Here is a 22489-nt window from a genome sequence, read left to right as displayed (position 1 = left end):
GTGTAAGGAAAAATGTCTCCGATTTTGATTTAGCAAAAAGTGTTCTCATGTAAAACAAATAGATTTGTTTGACAGAGCACAAGGGGTGCTCAGGGGCAATTTCGTTTTTGGCACCTTGCATATGCACAGGCACTACTAGGCTTCCCACTTCTGATCTGACATGAAGGGGATCAATAGGGAATTTAATTAATTACACCCTGCACACACAAGTGAAGCAGGGTTGGGGGGTAATTCTTTTGGCAAATCTTTATGACTATACCAGCTCACAACACACTGGGATACAGATCCCGTGAATTAAATGGGGGAATTAACTGATTTACTTTGATAAATATGCTAAGGATCTATGCAGGTAAAGAGTGGATTTTTCAATGGGGAAATAACTAAAACAATGCTGAAAAATATATGAGGCCTACACACTCTATGGCTTTTTGGGATTAGTTCTACTTACAGGAGAGGTCTGGACTGGGCATCAGGGAGTATCAGGGGATACCGCTGGGACAGCCAAGGATCTCCTCTCTTTCATTCAATGGGTCCCAATCAGTTTCCATGTCTCCTGGCTCCTGTCTCCACTGCAAGATTAAGCCTCTCTCTGCTGGGATGTTATCGTCAGATTTCGGCAGCAGGTCACCTCTTGGAATTAGTGGCACCACCTTCAGCTCTCATGCAAACTGACTTAGTTATAAGGCAAACAACATCACCAATATGTCATGATTCACGCAAAGGGAATGGTTGATTACCCATACCCTCCCTCCCACCTGTGTGATAGGATAAGGGGATGGGAGAGTGCTTTGGGTTAGCAGTGGGAGGAGAGAACCGCATCATCACACTTTGACAGGTGGGATCGACATGCTTTTAGGACATAGAAATCTCACTACATGGCAAGTGCCCTTAACTTCCAAAACTGTACATGCATGAACACATTTTGACAACTATATTTCAAGTTGAATCTGATGAAATTAGTATGGTGGACTCTGCACGTCCTTTCTGTGCAGAGATACAGTTTTTCTTCATGTACTCAGGAACCATATCAGTGAAAAATATGGAACTTTACGGTGTCATATGAATTATTGTTGGCATGCTTTTATCAACTATCCGCATCTCTGGTCATCACGGGAAGGCCCAAATCACATTTTAATTCATTACTTTAGTTGTGTTTATCCCATCAAAATCGTTTTAGCATGGTTAGAAAGGGTTAACTGTCACCTTTAATAAAAGCCTAGAATGACTTGTGCGATCTACATTGTCCATTTTATGCAATAAAATGTGCTTCTCCCATTTAAAAGCAATGTGCAGTTTTGCTTCTCCATCTCTATGACCCCCACCTTTTTCTAAGTTTCAATTCTCCAGCTCAGGCATATGACGTAAGCAGAGGGATCTGTGTTTATATTAGCTAAACCCTTCAAGGTCTAATGGCCACTAATGGCCACACTAAGGCACTTTTTATGGGACTTGTGATTTGGAGGTCACAAATGCTGCAGAACAGACCTAACCTTATCTGGTCTTCCCTGCATTTCTGATCTCAAAAATATTATTTTCTTGTATATTTAAGGAAGGGCCCTGACAATGAAGGCAGCCAGGCCTGAATCTCCAGGACAACATGGAGGCCCTGTAGTTTTTTAGTTTCCCATCTGAAGAAAACACTGTCCCTTGCAGCAAACAACCTCTAACTCGTACATAAATGAATATCAAATGACCTCTCATAATGCACAAAGTTTTTAAAATCCATGAGTGTTGCTGTAAAATTGGTCATGTGGATGAGTTTGTGATAGGCAGAAACCAAGTTCACATTTTGAAAGTCTGGCAAACATTTTGCTGAGCATATGATTAGTCAAGATGAAGGAAAAACTAAATGACATGTTTTTATTTATTTGCCATGTGAAATGCTTCGTACTGTGTACTGCGGTTTCTTGAAATATCAGTGCAGCTCTCCATGGATTTGTCAAAACACCATTGCCACATGTCTTTTTCTTGAAAGGCATTGCGCACATTTTATCATCTTTGGATTTTTAGGCCCACTTTCTTTCCTTTTTGATTTGGTTTCACTCGGTCTTATGTCCAACATAATTTCTGTGCTGGCCTTTTATTTTTGTGAGCCCTCATAACTGACTCTGGCCTCTTTAATATGGCATCCAAGACTATTTTTCACCCCACACTCTAAAACACTGATCTCTATTACCTTCACATTGTACCTTTAACATGTATGATACTGCTTCTCAACTGTGCTACTGTTATAAATGCACCTATGCCATCCCTGTTTTTTACGTGACTGTAATTCTCAATTGTAAGACAAAGGGCCTCATCACGAGTTTGGCGGTAACCCTTAAATCCGGTGGTAGCGCTGTTACCGCCGGATTTAAGGGTCTGCCAAATCAGGGCTTCGGCGGATTTCTCCCCAGCTGGGGGAAAATCCGCCGAAAATTTGCGCTCATACCTCCAGCGGGAAATCCGCTGGTGGTATGAGCGTGAAATTTCCCCATGAGCTAATAACACCGGTGGGTTTGGCGGTAGGGCAGATAGCGCCAGCGCTATTAACACCAGCGTTACCGCCCAACTCATGATGAGGCCCTAAGTATGCTTCCATGGCTTGTACCTGCAACAGCGCCTTAATGCCTTTGGGTTGCATGTGCGCTTTACAAATGAAATAAATAAATACATAAATACAGGGTTCTAGCAAAATCCCCTGTACCATGGAAAGTCTTTGACCAGACAAAGCATTGGAAAATGAATGGAAAGTAAAAGCAAGTAGAAGAAACAAACGTGAACCCGACAGAGGGATGCCAACAGAACGGGAAAGAGCATGATGCCCCAATGAACAGTGTAATGACAAGCGTGAACCTGACAGAGGGATGTCCACAGTGAACTGTTTAAATAAACATTAAGGCTTGTGAATACCACAGGTGAAATTGTTTTGAGAAAAGCTATAGTGAACCCGACAGAGGGAGGATGATATTCGAAAGGGGTCTGAGCCCGGAAGAGGGGGAGCAAGGGGTGAAAAGCCATCACCCAATGGCACATGAATGCCGTAGTGAACCTGACAGAGGAAAGCTGACATTCGAGCTGGGTCTGAGCCCCGAAGAGGGGGGCCCTTTGGTGAAGAATCCTCACCCAACGTACATACCGAAAATAACTTTTTTTTGTTATTTTGAATATATCAGGACCTGGAAGCAGGAGACTTAACCACCGAAGGTTCCGACATAGCTGGGAACCTTTTGTGGATCTGAGCCCAGAAGAGGGGAATCCAGGGGTGAAAAGTCAACACCTAACGTACCTTGTGGAAAGGAACATTTTGTTTGATATTTTGAATGCATAAGGTCCTCAGAGAGACTTTTTGTAGAAGAGAGACTTAACCACCAAAGGTCCTGATAGCGGAGAACGGAACTGTTGTCTCGTGCTGGGAAAGCTTGTCCCGTGCTAAAAACACGGGGAAGAGAGAACCCGGCTACCACAACGTGACTTATCATTTGTAAACACTTCTTTCTTTCTTGTGAACCTTATCCAACACTCTTTCTTTATTTAGTTGTAAGGATTGGCAATAGATTTTTGTTTTTAGTATAGGCTCTTTTATTTGACAAGACGCCACTACGACTGCCTTATTATTATTTGATGGTCGTAACTTGCTCCCATCTTAGATCTAGGTTTAGATTAGGCGTTATTCCAACCTGCATATACAGTTTAATAAACACCCTTGAACTGTGATCAGTTGTGTCTGTCTTTACTGTTGCCACCCTGAGTTCCTTACAGCACTAAAGGTTCTTCCAGTACTGGGACTACTCCATGAGCAAGGAGAATGTCTCCCTTGTCCTGGTCTGCTCTGATGGTGTCTTTCCGCCAAAAAAGTTCCTGACACAGTTCTCTTGAAGGTATTCTGCTTCCAAGCACTCCATGCTGCCCATCTACCTTTGGTGTCAAGAATTTGTCCTTCAGACCCCACTTCCTCTCAATAAGTGTCTTTGTAATACAACACACAACTTGGTCCAGATCAGTGGACCTATAACTGTCACTCAATTGGGGAATCCCTCCTCCAATGTAGGTTTTACTGAAGTCTAGTTCAGTGGTTTTATGACTTCCACTGCAGTGAGGTACTCTTCCTCTGTTACACGCTTCACTCTATCTTGGATCAGCGGCCTTACGATTGTCGAGAGGCAGAAAAATGCATCATCCAGGGCGTCGGCCCCTCCCTGCCTCTGTATCGCAGCAATGAGAGAAGTGTACCAGTCTTGGCAACTGCCCTCCCTCCGCCACCATACTGCAGACATGAAAGACGTTATTCACTAAGAAGACCCTATCGGCCTTACCCCAGAACGATTGAAGAAGAGGTGACCTACAAGATCTGGCATATATGAATCTGCTGTAGCCAAGAAATGACAAAAGCAAGTAAGGTAATCCCACCTCTGGTACACATAGACTCACAAGATACGAAGCAGATATGTATTCATCACACAACTAAACAATAGGTCAACTTGCATGCATACATGAAGGATGTACATTGCACACAATAGACACTAGGAAACAATCAAATATATATTCGATGTAACACAAGTTGCGCAAGAATACATATAATGCTTAATGCCGATACACAACCCTGGAGAGCAGACATTTTGGATAAAATGGACGCCGCTGCCATGATCAGATGAATGGGAAAGCTTGAAGGAACCTCGAAGCTGCAGGAAAGATAAATCTGCTACATTAGCTCAAAGAAATCGAGACGAACAAATCGGAAAGTAGCTGCTAAAGCGCTCTAAGGTTATAATTGAAAAGGGAGGTTTCAACGGGTACAAAGGAGCGCAGTAGATAAACAGTTCCCAAGCGCAAGACATATTCCTCTTAGAATAAATAAAGCAACAAGACAACCTTCGAGGACCAGGTGATCATTAATTATGGATAACACTGAGGGAAGCATAGCTCGAACTAGTCTCCCGTGGACAGAGAGGGTAATAACATCCTTAATAAAATAGGATAAAATCCTGGTAAAAGCCAAAGATAATCATTTAAAACGTGGTCTCTTCACACGTGACTCAGGGCTGAAGAACATGGGCTATTCATTAGCTCCAGACATAGAGAAGCCAAGACCTTAACTCCCTCTGAATTCTCAGAATATAAGATAGAACCTAGTTCAAACTGAAGCCCTGGCTTGTGGCCTAGGAAATCGGAGATGGTGTGTTATAATTGGGAAAAGCGGCACCTGGATGTCGATCCCCCTGCCATAAATTGTTGCTCATGTGCCAATGGCCTGCCAAATAATGAAGGTTGGCAAAGCCAATGCCAACCAATCATTGCCCTCAAAAGGTGTTGTTTTGCAACAGTTGCACAAACCAATCCAAAGATGCAAAGATGATATACGACTGCCTTTATCAATTTAGAGGTGGTCTTAGGCGGAGCCATCAGACAGAGTAAAACTAACCAGAATGGTGACCTATATAGACTACATATGTATATGATACAACTAACCCAATCCCACCTTCCAGTAGGTTTTACTATCTAATATAACGTTATGACATTAGAAGTGATGCATTTTTGCCTTTTAAACCGTTGTTCTTTATCATGAAGGGAGAGAGCCTTGAGACTTGTGTGCTTTCCATGTTTTTACAATTGCTAAATAGAACCTGTCTTTGTCACCTACTTTGTCTCTTCTGTTTTTTGGGCCCTGAATTTCCTGGCCTACCGGTTCTGCTTAGGGATGGGATTTTGAGCCCTCCATTTCATGACAGCCACTGTGAAGAGGACAGCTTCCGCTGATGCACTCTACACTCTCGTGGGTCAGTGGTCTTCTGACTGCCACTGCAATGTGGAAAACTTCATCTAATGCGCTCTTCACTTCTCTTGTGTCCGTGGTTTTAGGACTATTACTGCATACAGCCCAAAGCCGCGACCCTCTCCTTGTCTTCCAATTCCCACCGGTCCACCCAGGCTCATTGTTACCCTTCTGAGGCTTTCTTGTCGGGCATCACTGCTGCTAGGAGTTGATATTGGTCTTGTTCCTGCTTTATCAGGCCTTCAGCTGCGTTGTTGGCTTTGCGGTGGCTCTGCAAACTCAGACTCCATGCAATGTTGGCACTGTTAGAGGACCGCGCGGTCCACCTCCTTCTGGAAGTCGTGCCACTGCCTCGCCTTTCTCCAGCTGGGCTTGGTGCGGCCACCAGACCCGACAGCGATGCTTCCTGTCTCTTGCCTGTGTTGTCTGACATCTGGCTTCCTCGATTTCCAGCTTCCCGTGTTTGACAGCTTCCTCCCTCGCTGGTACTCCAGGGCTGGCTGGCTGGAGAAGCTTGACCCAAAGGTGAGTCCCTCTTGATTTTTTATAGGGCCAAAACTTTGTGAATGAATTGCCAAGTCTCTTGTTGTGTTTCAATGAAGTAATATTCATGCTTCCTCAGCTCCTACTCGTCCCAGCACTGTCTATTGTCACAGAAGCACAATGTATAATAGAGAGTGTGTGTGAGATGGTATGGGGGTGTTGTGGCCCAGAATGTACATCCCTATCAACAAGGGGTGAAGTGCTGCCATTCGAAGAATCGTCACAATCCCCAAACAAAACCCAATAAACTGTGTTAACCACTCTTCCAATACCAGAAGCCTTTGCCTCTTAGGGAGAATGTAAAGTTCAAGGGAGCGTTCAATGTCCTCTGCTCAGTCTACCCCCTTCACTCCCCCCGGAACCATAAACCCCCAACCAGCAACTAGGTTAGAGTATTTAACGCTTTGGAATGCACATCCTTTCCTTTGGAGCATTGTCAATCTTGATATAGCAACTAACACTATCAGTACTTTTCCCCCGTACCAGGGAGTTATATTTTTCCCAGCCACAGAATGCACTTCAAATATGGCATTTCTTCAGAAGCCATTTTTAATCGATCCCGGAATGTGGACACCAGTTCTTCACAATAGGTCATTCCCCAGAGCCAACCATTGGCACCCTGTGAGTTGTTTGAAAGTGACAGTGGACGAGTCGACTCCCTGATGAGGAAGGTCCAGAACCGCAGCAGCTTCCTTCACTCTTAACTCCACGTTCTTCATTTCTCCATCTGAACGACAAACCAAGGGGAAAGGTCCCCCTATAATGAACCCGATAATTTCTCAGCTTTTCTGTGTCTATCTGAGAAATCATTTTTTTTCCACAGGGTAATATTTGCTAGATCTTAAAAGATAGACATAGTATGACCGTGAAATGTGATTTTATTAATTTCTCTTGCTCTTTTAGGATCTTTTCCTTAGTTCTGTACAAATGGAAATTCACTACCACATTTCTCAACTGCATTTTCCCCCTCATCTGTGTGCCGACTTTATGAGCTCGATCCAGTGCAATGCTCTCCTCCTTCAACCTAGGTTACAATGTGCGTAGGAGCTACTGAATCCACTTTTACAGATTGCTTCCTTCCGCTCACTCTGCCAGGACTTTCAATCGCAGGTTTTTCTCGGCTCAGCCCGATTTTCTTTCTGGCCCTTTTCAGATTTTCTAGATAGCTCCTGGATTGCCCTTTCATTGCTACCGACTACAGATGCAATATCTTCAATGTAACAACTAATATCTGAAATTCTATTGTGAATGGACTTAATAGCCGCTTGCACTTCCTCTGTAATTTTATTTTCAATATCTTCCTTAATGGAGGAAAGAGTTGCAAGGAGATCCTCTTTTGTAAGTGGGAGGACTCTGCCAGACGCATCAGGTTTGTTCCTGATGCTCCTACAATCTACTTGTTTCTGTCACTCCTTGCTGGTTTCTCCTTGGCCATCGTTGACAACCTCTGTGGGTTATTCCAGAGTTGCAATAGGTTACCCTTCCAAGATCCCTCTCTCCTCCTACTCATTCAAATGTTGTAGATATGTCTGTCAAATTGGCTTAAGCACACATTATGAGACTTGTTTCAGACCACGCTTCAGCAGCATATCAACTGCAGTTGCTAACTTGCACTGGACTGCATCCTGCAGAGTGTCAGAAGAAAGATGCAGACTCTTTGAGGACGTTTTACCTTGTCTTTATCAAAGAAATAATAATAAGCCTATATTTCCCGATCGCTGTGGGGTGTCCCTACCTACTTTACTAACTAAGGTGCTCGTCAGTCATCTCTGAATGTCCAAAAAGAATAAGTCCACCATCCAAAAAAATGAATGCTATCTGATCACTTACAGAAACTAAAATAAGGGCAGGAGAATGACTCCCTTCTCCTGCAGAGTGCTTTCCGCACTGATATACTTATATGCAAAGAACTTCTTAATATGTGATTTTTCAATGGTCCTTTGCAACTCTTCTTATCAGTTTGTGTAACTCTTTCCTCAGGTTGGTATAGTTCCTTTGCACTTTCGGAGGGCCTCTCCTTGACTCATGGTGATTTATCATAAAGGCTACCTTGGGCTTCAGTTCCTCATACTCTTTCTTTCATAAGTCCCACTCTTCTGCTTTTGATAAAAAATATTTGATTTCTCCTTTTCCCAGGATAGAAATACCGCTTTATTATTCACTCTTTTGGTTATCTCTACTATTCGCTGTCTCTCATTGCAAGTATTCAGATTCTTTAATGTTGGTTCTAATCTCTTCTCGCTTTCATTTAGATCATTCTTGATTGATATTTCACTTTCATTCACCTCCCTTCTAGGGGACGTTATTATTCTCTTTCTCACATTATCACAGCTCAGATTTATCAAGTTTACTTTCACATTTCTCTCATTCATACTTGATGATGTTTCTGGTCATAGCATGATCATCAGTTGGCTCCCTATGCCTCCCATTTCCAGCCCCACCTTCGTTATTGTCAGGGGTCGTTTGTAGGGATCTCACGGGCCGTGCCTCTGTTCCGTTCCTCCACCGCACTGTCAATCCATTCTCCTCGGTGTCATTGTTGAGCGGTCTTCACTCTTCCGCTCGGCTTCTCAGGATTTCAAAGGAGAGCCGTGCTGCTTGTTGCGGCTTCCCTACAGCAGTATTGGCACTGGTATGAGGGCAAGCTAACCACCACGATTCTCTTGGAGTCACGCCACTACCCACTCTCAAGCCCCAATTTTCTTGGCTTCTCTCTGGCTCTCAGTTACGCTAGTCTCTCAGCGTTTTGTGTGCTCCACATCCTTCTGCTGCTCCACCTCCTCCCAGGTTCATTCTCTCAGGGGACCTCCTGTGCTTCGGCAGACGTTCCTCTCTTTCCTCTCATCCCACTTCTCTCTACCCGACGAGTACCCGTCTTTATCTCCATTCGTCACAGTGAATTGGTTAATTTTGTTTAAAGAGACAGTTTCTCTTTCTTCTGGATAATAGGCACTGCTAGCTTCTTCTTCAGCCCAGTCTTAGCACGTAACATTATTTGATAGGTTTGGCAATCCCCTATATGCCATTCCAGGGAGTCCCTCACAGGGACAGGAGCCCTTGTCCCCAAGATGAAGTCCCACTTGCATCAACCCCTATTGAGGGTGTTTTGCGAAGCGGCTCACCTCCCTAGCCTCAAATGGGGAGGGGGTCCCCCTTGTGGAACAGAGACAAATTCCCTCGATTTATCGCAGCCCCTATAGGTTCTGCATGTCAAGGCACTGGAGATCCTCTGGTAACAACCATGAAGAGTGTGGGTTGCACAGCCCTTAATGCATATGTCCCTCTACACTCAGGCTCACACACTGATCTATGATCTTCTCACTATTAAAAGGCATTGCACAAGCTCCCAAGCTACACAGGAACGCCATGTGTTCTTGCCATAGGTGGATCACAGAGTGCTCCCTCCATCATCCTTCCCCACTCGACCAACAGTTTCAGCAGGGATGTGCTAAGTCTGCCCCTCCTGTCCCTGCTTCGATCGCACTGCATTCAGGCTGCATCCATTTACTTAAAGGCTCTGCTCTGGGTTCGCCTCTCCGCTCTAGATCTTTAGCATGGGTTCATGGGTAGCCTCAAAATGGCCAGCGATGCACACAACACACTGCTCCTCGTGTTCTGGCCTTTACTAGTGCTTTCAGAATTCCCTCATCTTAATAAAAGGCTCTGAGTGTTCAGATGGTCTGCCCCTTTTTTTCGATGTGCGTACATATTCAGCAGCTCTGGTGGTGCCATATGTCTTTCAGAGCTATGGTTCTAAACACCAACCTTCGTTGTCATTAGGCCCCCTAACCTCCGTCGGAACTGGTAGTTTGTAACGAAGACAGACTTCCTTTTGTGTTGCAGCTGGGCAGAGGAGACCAATTTTCCCAAAAAAAGAAAGGTGCCGCCAGAGCTAGTCCACACTCTTCAGTAGTTATGTGCTTCAATGCATATCTTAGATTGGGATAATTCCTCAGCATGGCCGCAAAGTCTGGAAAGATACATCCAATCAAGGACTTTAGCAGCTACCTCTCTCTTGGCGATGAAACCAAAGCCATGTTCTCTTCTCTTGGTAGGGCTTAGGACCTCTACCGCTGGGAGCTCAGGATGCATCATTCTTTCACAGTTTTAGGCAATGGGATCTCCAATGTTGACTGGTTACAGGTGGAGAGAAAGGTACAGCAAGAGAATCAGGATAATATCTTCATTTATTCAAGCATCCCCTACCCCTGCATTCACATAGTGATTGGCAGCTAGGCCAGATTTGGGAGCAGTTTGTCTTTATGTTTCTGGTGGCACAGCGATTCTCAACTCTGTTTTTACCAGTGCTCTATCTTGATAACCGAGCTCCACATTCTTGTCACTGTTATAGGTAGCCCTACAGATAAGGGATTACCAGCCCCTTTTACCCCATAAAAATAGGCAAATACTCCCAAAAAATAAAACCAGGGAGAAAAAATACTCCCCACAAAAATAGTGTTAAAACCGATTTTTACTTGCTTTAAAATACGCCCTTTGGTAAACAGACTTACATTTGTACTCCCCAAAAATTCATTTTTCTCCCAACTTTAGAAAATAGAGAGTAAAATACTCTCACTTCAAAATCTTATCTGGAGCACTGGGTGTAGGTATAGGCCATTAGGAGCTGCCCGGAAAGTCGCATTGGTAGATAGGTTCATAGAATCCTGCCAGCATTTTGCTCAATCAGGCGGATCAGGCCTCCTAGGACTATAGCACCCTGATTGCTCTAGAACTGCTCAACCAACACTTCTTTACACCCTGCAATGTCACTACATGTCTACCTCCCCCAAATTACCAACAACAATTGAGGCGTGAAGCCTCCCTTTCATACTCACCTCAAGTTTCCTTAATTACTTCAGTTATATTTGATTTTGTGGCGAAAGCCTTTGAAAAGTGGTTGGCCATCTTGGCCCTAGGCAGAAAAAGATCTAGGTCTTTAAGCCACCTACCTCACAGCTCCCCATCTCCTTACTCCATTGCATTGGTCTAACAACTTGTACTCCAACTGGCTGATATCCGATTTGCCCCCTTCTCTGCTCCACCTTGCAAGAGGAGGTAGCGGCCTGTTGCGCATGATTAACATGTCAGCACTCAGCTGATCAAGGCTCCTTCTCACTGGGGAATAAGTGTTTGGCGTTCCTTATGATTTTGCTCTGTAGCGCATCCTGTGTGGTTGTCCTCTTTGTGGTCATCCCCAAGTGGAACATATCTCAATGTTTAGGGGAATTGCAGGGTAGTAAATTACTGGAGTGACGGAATGAAGTGTCCTCCAGATCCTCCCATTGCATCTTGTTGCTTTGGTCTGTAAATACCGCAGCCCCATACTGCCAGGTCCACAAAAGCCTCACACTAGCCTACGCCTTTTATAGATTTGACACTTTTGCACTAGAAAAACAGGTTCAGTGAAGGGTCACACCCTACGTACAACATTCTGAAATCTTCACTTTTCTCTCTCTCACGGCGAGAAGCAAAGATACCAAAGTTAACTTCAATAAAAGAGTGGGACAGGGCAACTCCATATCGTCGCAAGTTGCTGCATTTTGAGGGAATGAGGATGCATATGGAAGCGTTTTTCAGTACTGCATTCAACAAAGACACAGTCTTCTTCAGTGATCAACCTCCGAAAGTCCTGCACACATGCAGAGGCCTGCTTTATTTTGTAGTGTGATGATACAATAGGCATCTTTATATGTGTGTTTGTATGTGTGCAAACACTTAGCCATGGAACATATTCAACGGTTTACTCTAAGAAGCGACTAGTCTTCCCTAACACATGACATCTACAGTCTAAGAAATGTACAATTACATCATGCTGCTCAACTAGGGTTACCTTATGAGGTTCTTGGTCTGATAATTTGTAGTACAGAAATAAATGGCATATATTAGGCATACACCTTGCATACATTGTTGTGCATTAGATTTAGCCTTGCCCACTTTACTTTACTTACCAAGAAACAGAACGATCAAGATAACTATGATTGCAAGGAATGCTTTGTTCCAGTAAGCAGCAATTCTGTTCCATAATTCGAATTTAAAAATCTTCTGCCACCTGTAAAACAAACACAGTCAATTCTAACAATTAAACAGGAAGAACAGTTGCATAACGATCATGTTGGTTCACAAGCATAAACACTGCTCTAAAATTTTGGAGTTTCTTAATTTCTAAAACACATAGCATAGTCTCAATGTGGTTGTGGTGCAACACTACCTTAGGCTTCCAACAAATGGTGTTAGGTAAGCACTACTGGTGCGGATTTGAGATGCCCATCCGGTGCTAGGACTTACATAAGGAAGGAAGAGTCATGAGGGTCTTCTCAGAGATTGCTAACGACTCTCCCTCTCCCATCACATGTGGTGTACCACAAGGGTCATGTGTCTCGCCGAACCTATACAATATCTTTACCAGGCCCCAATTCAATATTTTAGACTCGCTCGGCATATCCTACACCAACTATGCCCTCAACATCCAAATCCTGATCCCACTCTCAAGCAACTACACAGATGTTTTTGACACACTCAACAATATCTACTCCACAATACATGCCTGGATGGCAGCCAATCATCTATGTCTCAACAGCGACAAAACAGAAATTGTAATTGTCGGCTCACCAATTGCCCTAAAGAGTCTCAACAATCAATACACTGCCTTCCAGATTGGCAATTGCTCAATTCCCGACTCAGCCACAGTAAAGACTCTAGGGATTTACCTCGACGCTTCACTCACCATGTCCAGACAAGTAAGTGCCATTGCCTCCTTAGCAGCCTACGCCACCAAGGCTCTAAACGCGGCCAGACGATTCCTTTCTAAAAACAACTGCCTAGTCATTGCCCGTGCAATCATTGGCTGCAGGATCAACTACTGCAATGTCCTATTCACAGGCACCTCCTCTGGAAACATCTACAAACTCTAAGTCATCCAAAATATTGCCCTTGAAGCAGCCCTTAATGTCCGTAAAAGAGAACACATCTCCAGAGCAAGAAGAGGAGCACATTGGCTCCCCATCCAGGAGCGTATTGCCTTCAAATCTCTATCCATTGCCCACAACTGCCTCTCCAATACAGTCCCCATACATCTCCCACAGAATTTCCAAAGATCACTCCTCAAGGCCCACCAGGACCTACACTGATCGACTAATCGTGCCCAAAGTAAAGAGATGCAAAGCCGGTGGCTCAAGCTTCCCCTACCTTGCTGCTAAACTCTGGAATGGCCACTTCCCACCCCCGAGGGCAGAAAAATCCTACTGGGTCTTCTGAAAAGCACTCAGAACTCCACTCTTCTCCTAACCCTTAACTCCCCCTACTCTTACTTGCCAGAAAATTAACCTTGCTACACTACTTTACTGTTCCATAATGTATATGATAAAGCCACTTGGTTAATATGTACATGTGTTACCCTTATTATTGCATGATGAAAACATGATTGTATGACGAAAGCATGATTATTAGATTTGTACCTGTAACAGCACCTCAATGCCTCCGGGTTGTATGCGCTCTATACAAATAAAATAAATAAGCAGGGTCTGGCTCATATCCCCCTCCATGGTTCTGAAATGCACATAAAGTGGCAATTAAAGTGCATTGACCTTTCAACTAAGTTGTTTTGGGAAACCCATCCAAAATTTGTGTTGGATATGATAAGAAGACCCTCCCACCAGATCACTCAGATAAACCAGGGCAGACCTTATGAGCACAAAGTACAGAGAGAAGTAAACAGATCTCACACATCAGCCATAACATATGAAGCACTCTTCTGGAGAGAGTGATAATCATAGAAAACATTTTGTATTTTAAAAAAGAGTTCAAGACAATCTTGTTCACGAAAGCTTTAAAAGGTGGAACCTACTGAAAGTCTGTCGAAAAGCCTACATGGGACTATTTTATCCGCTGCAAGGCTACAGAGTAGGTAACTTATCCATACTGCTAAATGACAATTGACTGCTATAGACATTGTGACAAGGTTCCCTACCTGCCATTATGGCACAGCACTGTATTGGCCCAAGGAGCCGGGGACCCCCTTGCGTACCTGCATGGTGGCTCAAGGAGGTATATGGCAGATCTCCTGTGGCACCTTGCTGTGGTCCTGCATCTTGGCAGGGACCCGTCACATGACCCAGACCATAATTCTGATTCCAGGCAAGTAACCTCAACCCAGGTTATAATGGTTATTGGCCACTTTAGGAAAAGCATGTATGCACAGAAAAACAATGTAGGGAACTGAGAAAACAACCTTCGGCAAACAATTATGTGGTCCTTGGGATCAGGACCTAAGTCGGACCTGCCGGTGGGAAGAGGAATGAGACCAGGTCAGGAAGACTATTGGGAGATCAGAGGGGGCAGCATAAACTAAGAGGCAGGCCAGGTCAAGCAAGAACTCAGGGACTCCATTCCAGCACTCTATGTTGGCTACATCCACGGAACCTTCTTCATTCATTCATTTATTTTGTCATTTGTTATAGCGCCTTTCACCATAATTATGGTTCCAACACGCTTTCCGTTGAATGCCCTTAGTAGGACCGCAGTCCAAATACTTGGGAGAATTTGCAAGGTGCTATTAAGCATGTGTGCATTTCAACCATTCAAGTTAAACGAGGGTTGCAGAGACCCGGCTAGTCACCCAGGTCTAAATGGAGTGTGTATGGGCGCAGCTGAGGTATGCTATGGACTAAAGGGGGGGTGTTTAAGGAGATAGAGAGTTATGTGGGAAGTTACAGTTCGTATTTCTGCCGTTAAAAGTTGTTTTATGACACCAAGAAAGGGGGATGGCTATTCTGGTGTCAAAGAGTATTCCCTTTGAGGAGTTGGACACGATTAAAGACCCAGAAGGCCAGTTTGTGGGAATAAAGGGCCTACTCTACAGTCAACCATACTCCCTGATATCTGTGTAGGCACCAAACGCAGGCCAGGGGGCCTTCTTTGAAGATTTGGGGGCTTCCCTTCTCCCTTTTCTGGAAGGTCTGATTGTGATGGGAGGAGACTTCAATGGGGTCCCCGACCCGGAAAAGGACAGATCATCCACTCCGTCCCCTAGGGACTTCAGGTTGGCCCTGAGTATTCTACAGCTCTTCAGAGAACTGGGAGTGGTTGTCACCTGGAGGGTCCTGCACCTGGAGGAGAGAGATTTTACATTTTTGTCTCAGGTCCATCACTCCTCGTCCCGGAATGACTTAATCTTGGATTCTCCTCAACTGCTGTCCTACACGAATGAAGTAGTTATCGCCCCGAAGGTTCTCTCAGACCATGCTCCGGTATGCCTGCAAATCAGGACATGTAATCCACCCCAGAGCACAGAAAACAGTGGTGTCTATATGACCCAATTCTGAATGACATGGTGCTACGTGACGAAGTAGACAAAGCTATCAAACACTACTTCCTGGAGAACCCCATGGAGCTGACTTCTCCAGCAGTCACCTGGGATGCCACGGAAGTGGCTATTAGAGGTATATTAATTTCTCACACGGCGGCCTACCACAGACATAAGAAACAGACGAGGGAGTGCATGTAGCAGGAAATTCCTGAGATTGAAAAGAAATACAAGCAGGGTTGGTCCCCCAACGTACACACCGCCCTCCGGATCGCCTGGAATAAGCTGGAGGCCCTCTCAACGCGGAGGAGACGACCCGCTCTCTAACGACGGTGAAACAGGACTATTATGTCAAAGGCAATAAAGCCAGTAGTCTTCTGGCCAGTAAGCTAACACAGGTGAAAAAACAGCGTAAAGAATTGGGTCCCAGACAAATCTTTGGTATAACACTTCAAAAAGGCTAAACATAACTATGAAGACATCTATTGGTTTGTTTTACAAACAATAGATCCACACCCACGTGGCAGTGACAGAGACCTAAGATTATGTAAATTGGAACAAAAATTGATATTTTCCCTTGATTCAGTGAAACATGGGCTGAATATTTGTATTGAGTGGAATCTGTTCATACATCGGTAAATCACTATCTTTTTGTAACGAAGCCCATAGCAAGATGCATTAAAATCTTTGTTGCTATAAATTCCACTTTTCCACAGTATATTATGTCTTAACAGGACTACGTGGAAAGTAAATGACTCCACGTGATGTAACAAATCACTGGACCATAAAGAGTGGAATGGATTACCACGAATGGCTTCCATCACATCATCTAGGGTATACACCCAAGTAGCAGAGCAAAATACAGCCATTGATTGTTTGCGAAAGTAAAAGAGAAGTCTAGATGATCGCTTGCCAATCACGTGACCCTTTTTAAAGAATACACAGCGGCTGGGCGACGCCACAAAAAGGAGAACAATCAGCGGTATTTGTACGATCACGTCGGACAAACAGTAAGTGATTTTGGCGATGATATAAATGAAATGCTGGAGGGAATTCACAGCAATCAACTAATAACAAAGGGAAATTACTAGAACCTCGCTTTAAATTACAGGTCGGGTGTGCAATACCGACAGTATCAGTACCACGGGCTGAAGCCACAAACACGTGGGTATCAGGTAATATTATCACCACAATATCGCTGTATATATGCTAGCCTGGAACGGCCATAGGCGATATTTTTAGTGGGGATAATATTTGGGGTTTTTGGGACCAGGGGTCCCCTTCTCCCTTTAAAATAATATGGGGGTTGCAGGGGTGACCCCCGCAGGTTGCATGCCTTAATAATATCGCCGCAGAAATATGGCGATATATTTGTATGGCGATATTTTTGCGGGGTTATTAACACATGGAACCAACACATGGAGCGACCAGATAAAAACTCCAGGCGCTGCTTCCTACAAACATCAAGCTTGCCTGTTCCAGCGACTTAAAAGGTAAATTCATATAACTGTAGCTCTGAGAAAGCAAAGAGGGGGCCCTTTAGTAACAGTAAAAGCAACTGCACCAGCTTCAGATGGTAAAGCGAGGGAGTCCATAATTAGCATAAGCAGACCAACTAACAAGGCGGTCTGAGCAAACATATACTAATGGTAAGCCATTTGTTTGTCTATTTGTGTCGATTGCAGTGTGAATATTCAAAGCACTGACGACTCGAGATAAGATTTGTGGAAGTACCCACTCCAAGAAGAGTCGCTTTTGGGAAAAAGAAACATCATATTCGATCTTTACTACCATTGAATCGAAAAGGTACATTGCTTTATTCCTTCTAAAAAACGAGGGCAATTCGAAAATAGCAATCAACACAAGAATCAATTATCTGACGCACGCAGGGCATACATTGTGTAACAGCTAAAGGGTATCCCATATACAAAATGTCCCCTGATCTTGCCTTTTCAGTGAACAAATGTCAGGATCTATGTGAATGGGAATGCCTAAAGGAACTTACCCCTACGCACCATCGTGCAAATATCTCATGAAAAAAGAATACAGCAAAGAAAGGTAAATGGTAGCTGGCATGGTAAAATAACAGATGCAAAAGAAAATACAAACTGATCTGTAAAGGTTAATATGTGCCAAGACTAAAACGATTGAGAAGAAAGAAATAAGGCACAGTATGTGCACCCCACTATTAGATTAGAGCACAGGTGATAAAACAATGTAAATGAATTTGCGCTGAATGTAGGAACAATTCCAAAAGGGAAAATAAATAACCTATATTAATGCTTAAAGGTGAATATAAGGCCATGAAAATACACTGAATGTCACTTTAGCTAGGACAGCGAATGTGTGTTGCTTTACACAACGACAAGAAATAGACGGTCATAAAAGGAAAAAAGAACCTCTGGGAATACTTGAAAGGATCCGTTTTTTAATCGTTACATTGTCTTTGTTTTTGATTCTCTCATATACACAACTATGTGTAAATGAATAAACGCAGAGCAAAAGCATTTTCTGAGTGTCCTGAAGACGGCTTTAAACGAGCACACAAAAAAGATTGGATCATAGAGGTGCCTAGCTCAAAGCTAGAAACAAGTCGGTGTTGACACGAAAAACACGTGGGGGCATAGAGCCAAGAAATGACTTGGCTTTTACCACTCACCTATGCTACTAACCACACTGATAATCGTTGTGAAAAATAATACCTAATCTATGACAATGAAAGTAAATGTCTGAAACAATAAGTGAACATGTTTCAAGTGGACAAAAATGTTGACGTGTATGTTTTACCTTTTTTCATGTCTTATTAATGTGTCTTTTATAATGGTTCTTCAACAAAATTGACATATGTAGCTAACTGACCCATTATACCTGTTTTGAATTTAATTAACAAAAAGGTCTGAAATATACTCCAGGCTTTCTTCCTTCGGCCTTGTTGTGTAAAAGCCAGGTAGCTACCTGTGGACATTGTCTATAAGATATCGTATCCCCGTCCTCAAACACAGAGCCCCCTATGAAAAAAGAGGACCCATGTGTGCTCATTTGTTTGTTCACTCACTTCTCCTGACCTCCACTAAGGTCACCTTGAAATCCTGGGACGAAGATCTGAAAGAGAGGAAAATATCAAGAGGCTTAGGTCCTCTCTCTCTGATCTTTGACAACCCATCCTTCACCCCAGGGGTACCCCTCAGGAGCTTTTGGTAACGAAACGGGGCAGGGGGGGCTGCAAACCCTCACCCAATTATATGTGGGGGGCCTGCCCCACACGTTTGAGGAATGTAAGTCAGAATTTCAACTATCGGAGACGGACAGATTCTCATACCTCAGTTGAGGCATTGGATCACACATCCCGAGACCAAACTCAGCACCACCAACACCTTAAGCCCGCTTGAGCTGTCGATCTGGGATGGATCAAACAAAGCAGGCATCTGGAGACTTTATAAACTTTTGCGTGCGGATCTGTTAAACCCCCCACAGATCAGACTTTATGCCCCGATGGGAAGCAGACGTAGGCCGCCAGTTCGAAGACTCAGAATGGCTGGACATTTGGGCCAGAGCCCACTCGTCATCCAGATGTGTAACAAACAATGAATGTGCTCTCAAGCTGATATTTAGGTGGTACTACCCCCTGAACCAGATTTACCACTTCGAGACATCTATTCCCTCCACCTGTTGGTGCAATTGTGGGGAACGTGGGTCCTACTTTCACATGTGGTGGAGCTGCCCCGAGCCCAATCGTTCTGGAAGTTTATCGTGCGGGCGATAGGGGACATAACAGGGAGTGAACTCCCACTCTGCCCCAGCACCTTGTTACTGGGGGCTCCAGTGGAGGGGGTGTATCCTAAGACGGGAGTATGTGCCAAATTAATAAAACAGCTGCTATTGGCGGCTCACATTACCATTGCCTGTAGCTGGAACACCCCAGAAGGACTGAACACGATCTTGTGGTGGGGGATGATCTGGGATGTGATGGTGTTGGAGAGAGGGACAGCGGCAAAGGAGGGGAACCTTCCCTGAATTCACACAATCTGGTCGCCGCTAATAGAATACGAGGAAAAATACCCAGCTCGAACATTTAAACCCACCCGGCAAGGCTGTACTTGGGACGGGAGAGAGGGGAGGGGGAATCAGGGATGCACTAAAGTCTCGGATGGGAAAATGTGGGACAATAAAGGGACCGGGTTGAAATTGCAGATGCTTAGCCATGCTGTTGTTGCTTATGTGGTGATATCATTGCATTATGCACCAATTGTTTAATAAAAATTACATGTAAACAAAACAAATTGCTTCATTCTTCTGGCAGAGGTGATGTACAGTAGTTATTATGTTATATGTAACTGCAGGGTGTGTGGATGTGAGCCTGTGCATTCCGCTAAATTGGAAGATGCGGTGTGCGAGAGGAGAAAACGGTTCGTTGTACAAACAACAATGTCTACTTCCTGGGTTTCATCTATGTAGATGGAGCAGTGCTACGTTTTACAGGTGATCTAAGTGGTATATGAATGCATACTGCCTTACACAATTAGGCTAAATGTGAGATATGGCTGACTAACATCAATGGGCCAACAGCAAGGTAAGGCTACCTTACACAATTAGTCATCCATATCCTGCATTTAGCTTAACACCAATGGGCTAACAGCAAGGTAAGGCTACCTAACACAGTTAGGCTAAATGCGAGATATGGCTACCTTAAAAAAAGGGCTAAGCACGGTAAGGCTACCTTACACAATTGGGCTAAACGTGAGAAGTTATATGATATGATATGGCATTGAAAACGCGCCTATACACAAGTGTTTCAATGGCTACCTTAAACAATAACACTTTTCAACAAAGTTGTTGCTGTGGTGAGGCGGGAGGATCAAGATCCTAGAAAGCCTGCCTCTTGTTTAGACATAGAAGAAGGGTCTGGGTTATCCTGAAGTCTGCAACACCAGGAATGGAGTGAGGTAACCCTTTGTGAACTGTAGGGACTAGGACACTTGCTCCCGAATCCATGAAGGTCCAACTCTCGGCATCCTGCAGAAAACACATTGGATACAGGGAAGGTCTGCAATGGGAAAGGGGCCAGATCCCAATTTGGAGAGAACCATCCCGACTACTGTTTTGGTTCAGAACATTGTTAAGATGGATTTCTGGAATCTGGCCTGCTGGACAGATTTTAGAAGGCCACCCTAGTTATAGTGAACAGGGACCTCTGAGAGGTTAGCCAAAACCCAATCAAGGTAAATTTGGAGAGCAGTCCAGGCTTTTCTCAGGAGTGTGTGCGTGGGGGCAAGGGGTCCACAATGAGTCCACACAGTGAAGCACATAATAATTCAATTTAGACAGGAATGTATACAAATACAAATGTTTATGTTACAGAAACTAAATAATGAAACTAGCAGGTGATATTATCACACAATAATCATTAATAAACATATATACATTCAACATAGGTTCTTAAAATGCATTCAAATGACTTAATCAATATGAAAGGTAACTAAATTAAAGCAGTGAAGATGGAACTAAATCACCCAAAAGTCAAAGAAGCGACAATGCGTCTCCCAGATTGTATCTGTAGAAGGTCATTTACTTGTGTTGGTTATTGTTCAAGAGAAGCAATGCAACAAAATGACTAGGTAAGTAAATTGATTTCTTATCTTTCAGATGGCATTGCCCAGGTTCGACAACCAAAAGGCAGTGGAATGGAATGTTACGATACAAAGTGACTGGTTCCCAATGTTATCCTATGGGGGACAGGTGGGAGACAAATGCTTTGCATTTCCTTACTCCACTGACTCAGATTTTCCTGTTGGATTTCCTGCCGTTGGTTCCGGTGAGAGTTGCCCAGGAGCTGTGGGTGCAAGGATTCTTCCGGTCAGGTCCAGATGCAAGATGCAACCCCTGGTGATGAACAAATGCAAGATTCACTAATGCAGGCCTCTTTAAGACACTTCACATGACGTGGGAAGGATAGTTCCAGCGATGGCCACCGCACACAGACATTGGCAGGCGTCCTGCCAGTCATGGTTGAAGAAGCTTCTCTAGGACAGGATCCCTTGATGAGGGCGACCACTGAAGTTCTGGGTGCAACAACAACGCTTCTGGCGGTTGGTCTAAGAACACTTCTGAAAGCTCAGGATGGCTGGACCCTTGAGAAGGCATCAGGACTAGTTGGTGCCATTAGTCCAAGGGCTGAACTGAAGCACCGCTCAGGGTCTTCGGATATCAGGTAGTCCTACAAGGCTTCACTGGGCCAGGCGCAGGAAGGGATGCCAGGCCTCTACAGGAGTTTCCTTCGGATCTTCAGTCATCTGTTAGTCTACGAGCAACTCTTGGCTCCAATGCGGATCTCAAGGAATAGCTAAAAGAGTCCTCTTTTTATCCAAAATCCAGCCTGAAAGTAAGTCCAAGCCCACCAATGGAAAGGCTCCAATTAGGGATACTGCTTGGTTTCCTTCATGCCCCACACCTAGACTCTCTGGCATCACAGATGAGGGCTGGGACGTGACAGTCCCACCCACTTCCTGGGCCAAACACACACACACAAAGGCATTAATAGCCTGCGAAAGTAGCAGCTTTCCCGGATAACTGCATGACCTTATATGGGAATTCCTGACCTGGCAAGGCAGGAAGAAGGCCAAACTACAATATGGTCAAAGAACAAGTGAAAATCTCGTTGCACAGCCATTTTAGGTCACTAGCCACAAGTAGTAGCCATATGTGGTAAATGAAAATGTGCACACTAGAAATAACAAACATTACAAAAAAAATGTGTTGCCACCAGCTTGTCTTTAGGCACATACAAAAGTAACCAAAAAAAATCCCAACTGTAAAAAGCTAAGGTGATACAAAAGTATCCCCATTGCATTGCACGGTAGGACGCTGTGTGCAAGGTAAGAAAGTTACAAAAATGT

The 22489-nt window shown here is 44.1% G+C and overlaps 1 protein-coding gene across 2 annotated transcripts in view; it reads right to left on the bottom strand.

Annotated features, from left to right (window-relative positions):
• Positions 1–22489, bottom strand: part of BCAP29 (B cell receptor associated protein 29) — a 687731-nt gene that overhangs the window by 570287 nt on the left and 94955 nt on the right. For both annotated transcript variants that reach the window (XM_069629145.1, XM_069629146.1), the window contains exon 3: positions 12244–12344. In XM_069629145.1, the coding sequence (XP_069485246.1) occupies positions 12244–12344 (101 nt within the window). The remainder of the gene's footprint in view (positions 1–12243; positions 12345–22489) is intronic.

This window comes from Ambystoma mexicanum, chromosome 12 (genome assembly GCF_040938575.1).
Source record: "Ambystoma mexicanum isolate Mex_15411 chromosome 12, UKY_AmexF1_1, whole genome shotgun sequence".
NCBI classification, from domain to species: Eukaryota; Metazoa; Chordata; class Amphibia; order Caudata; family Ambystomatidae; genus Ambystoma; species Ambystoma mexicanum.
This window is presented reverse-complemented; position numbering and strand designations above follow the sequence as displayed.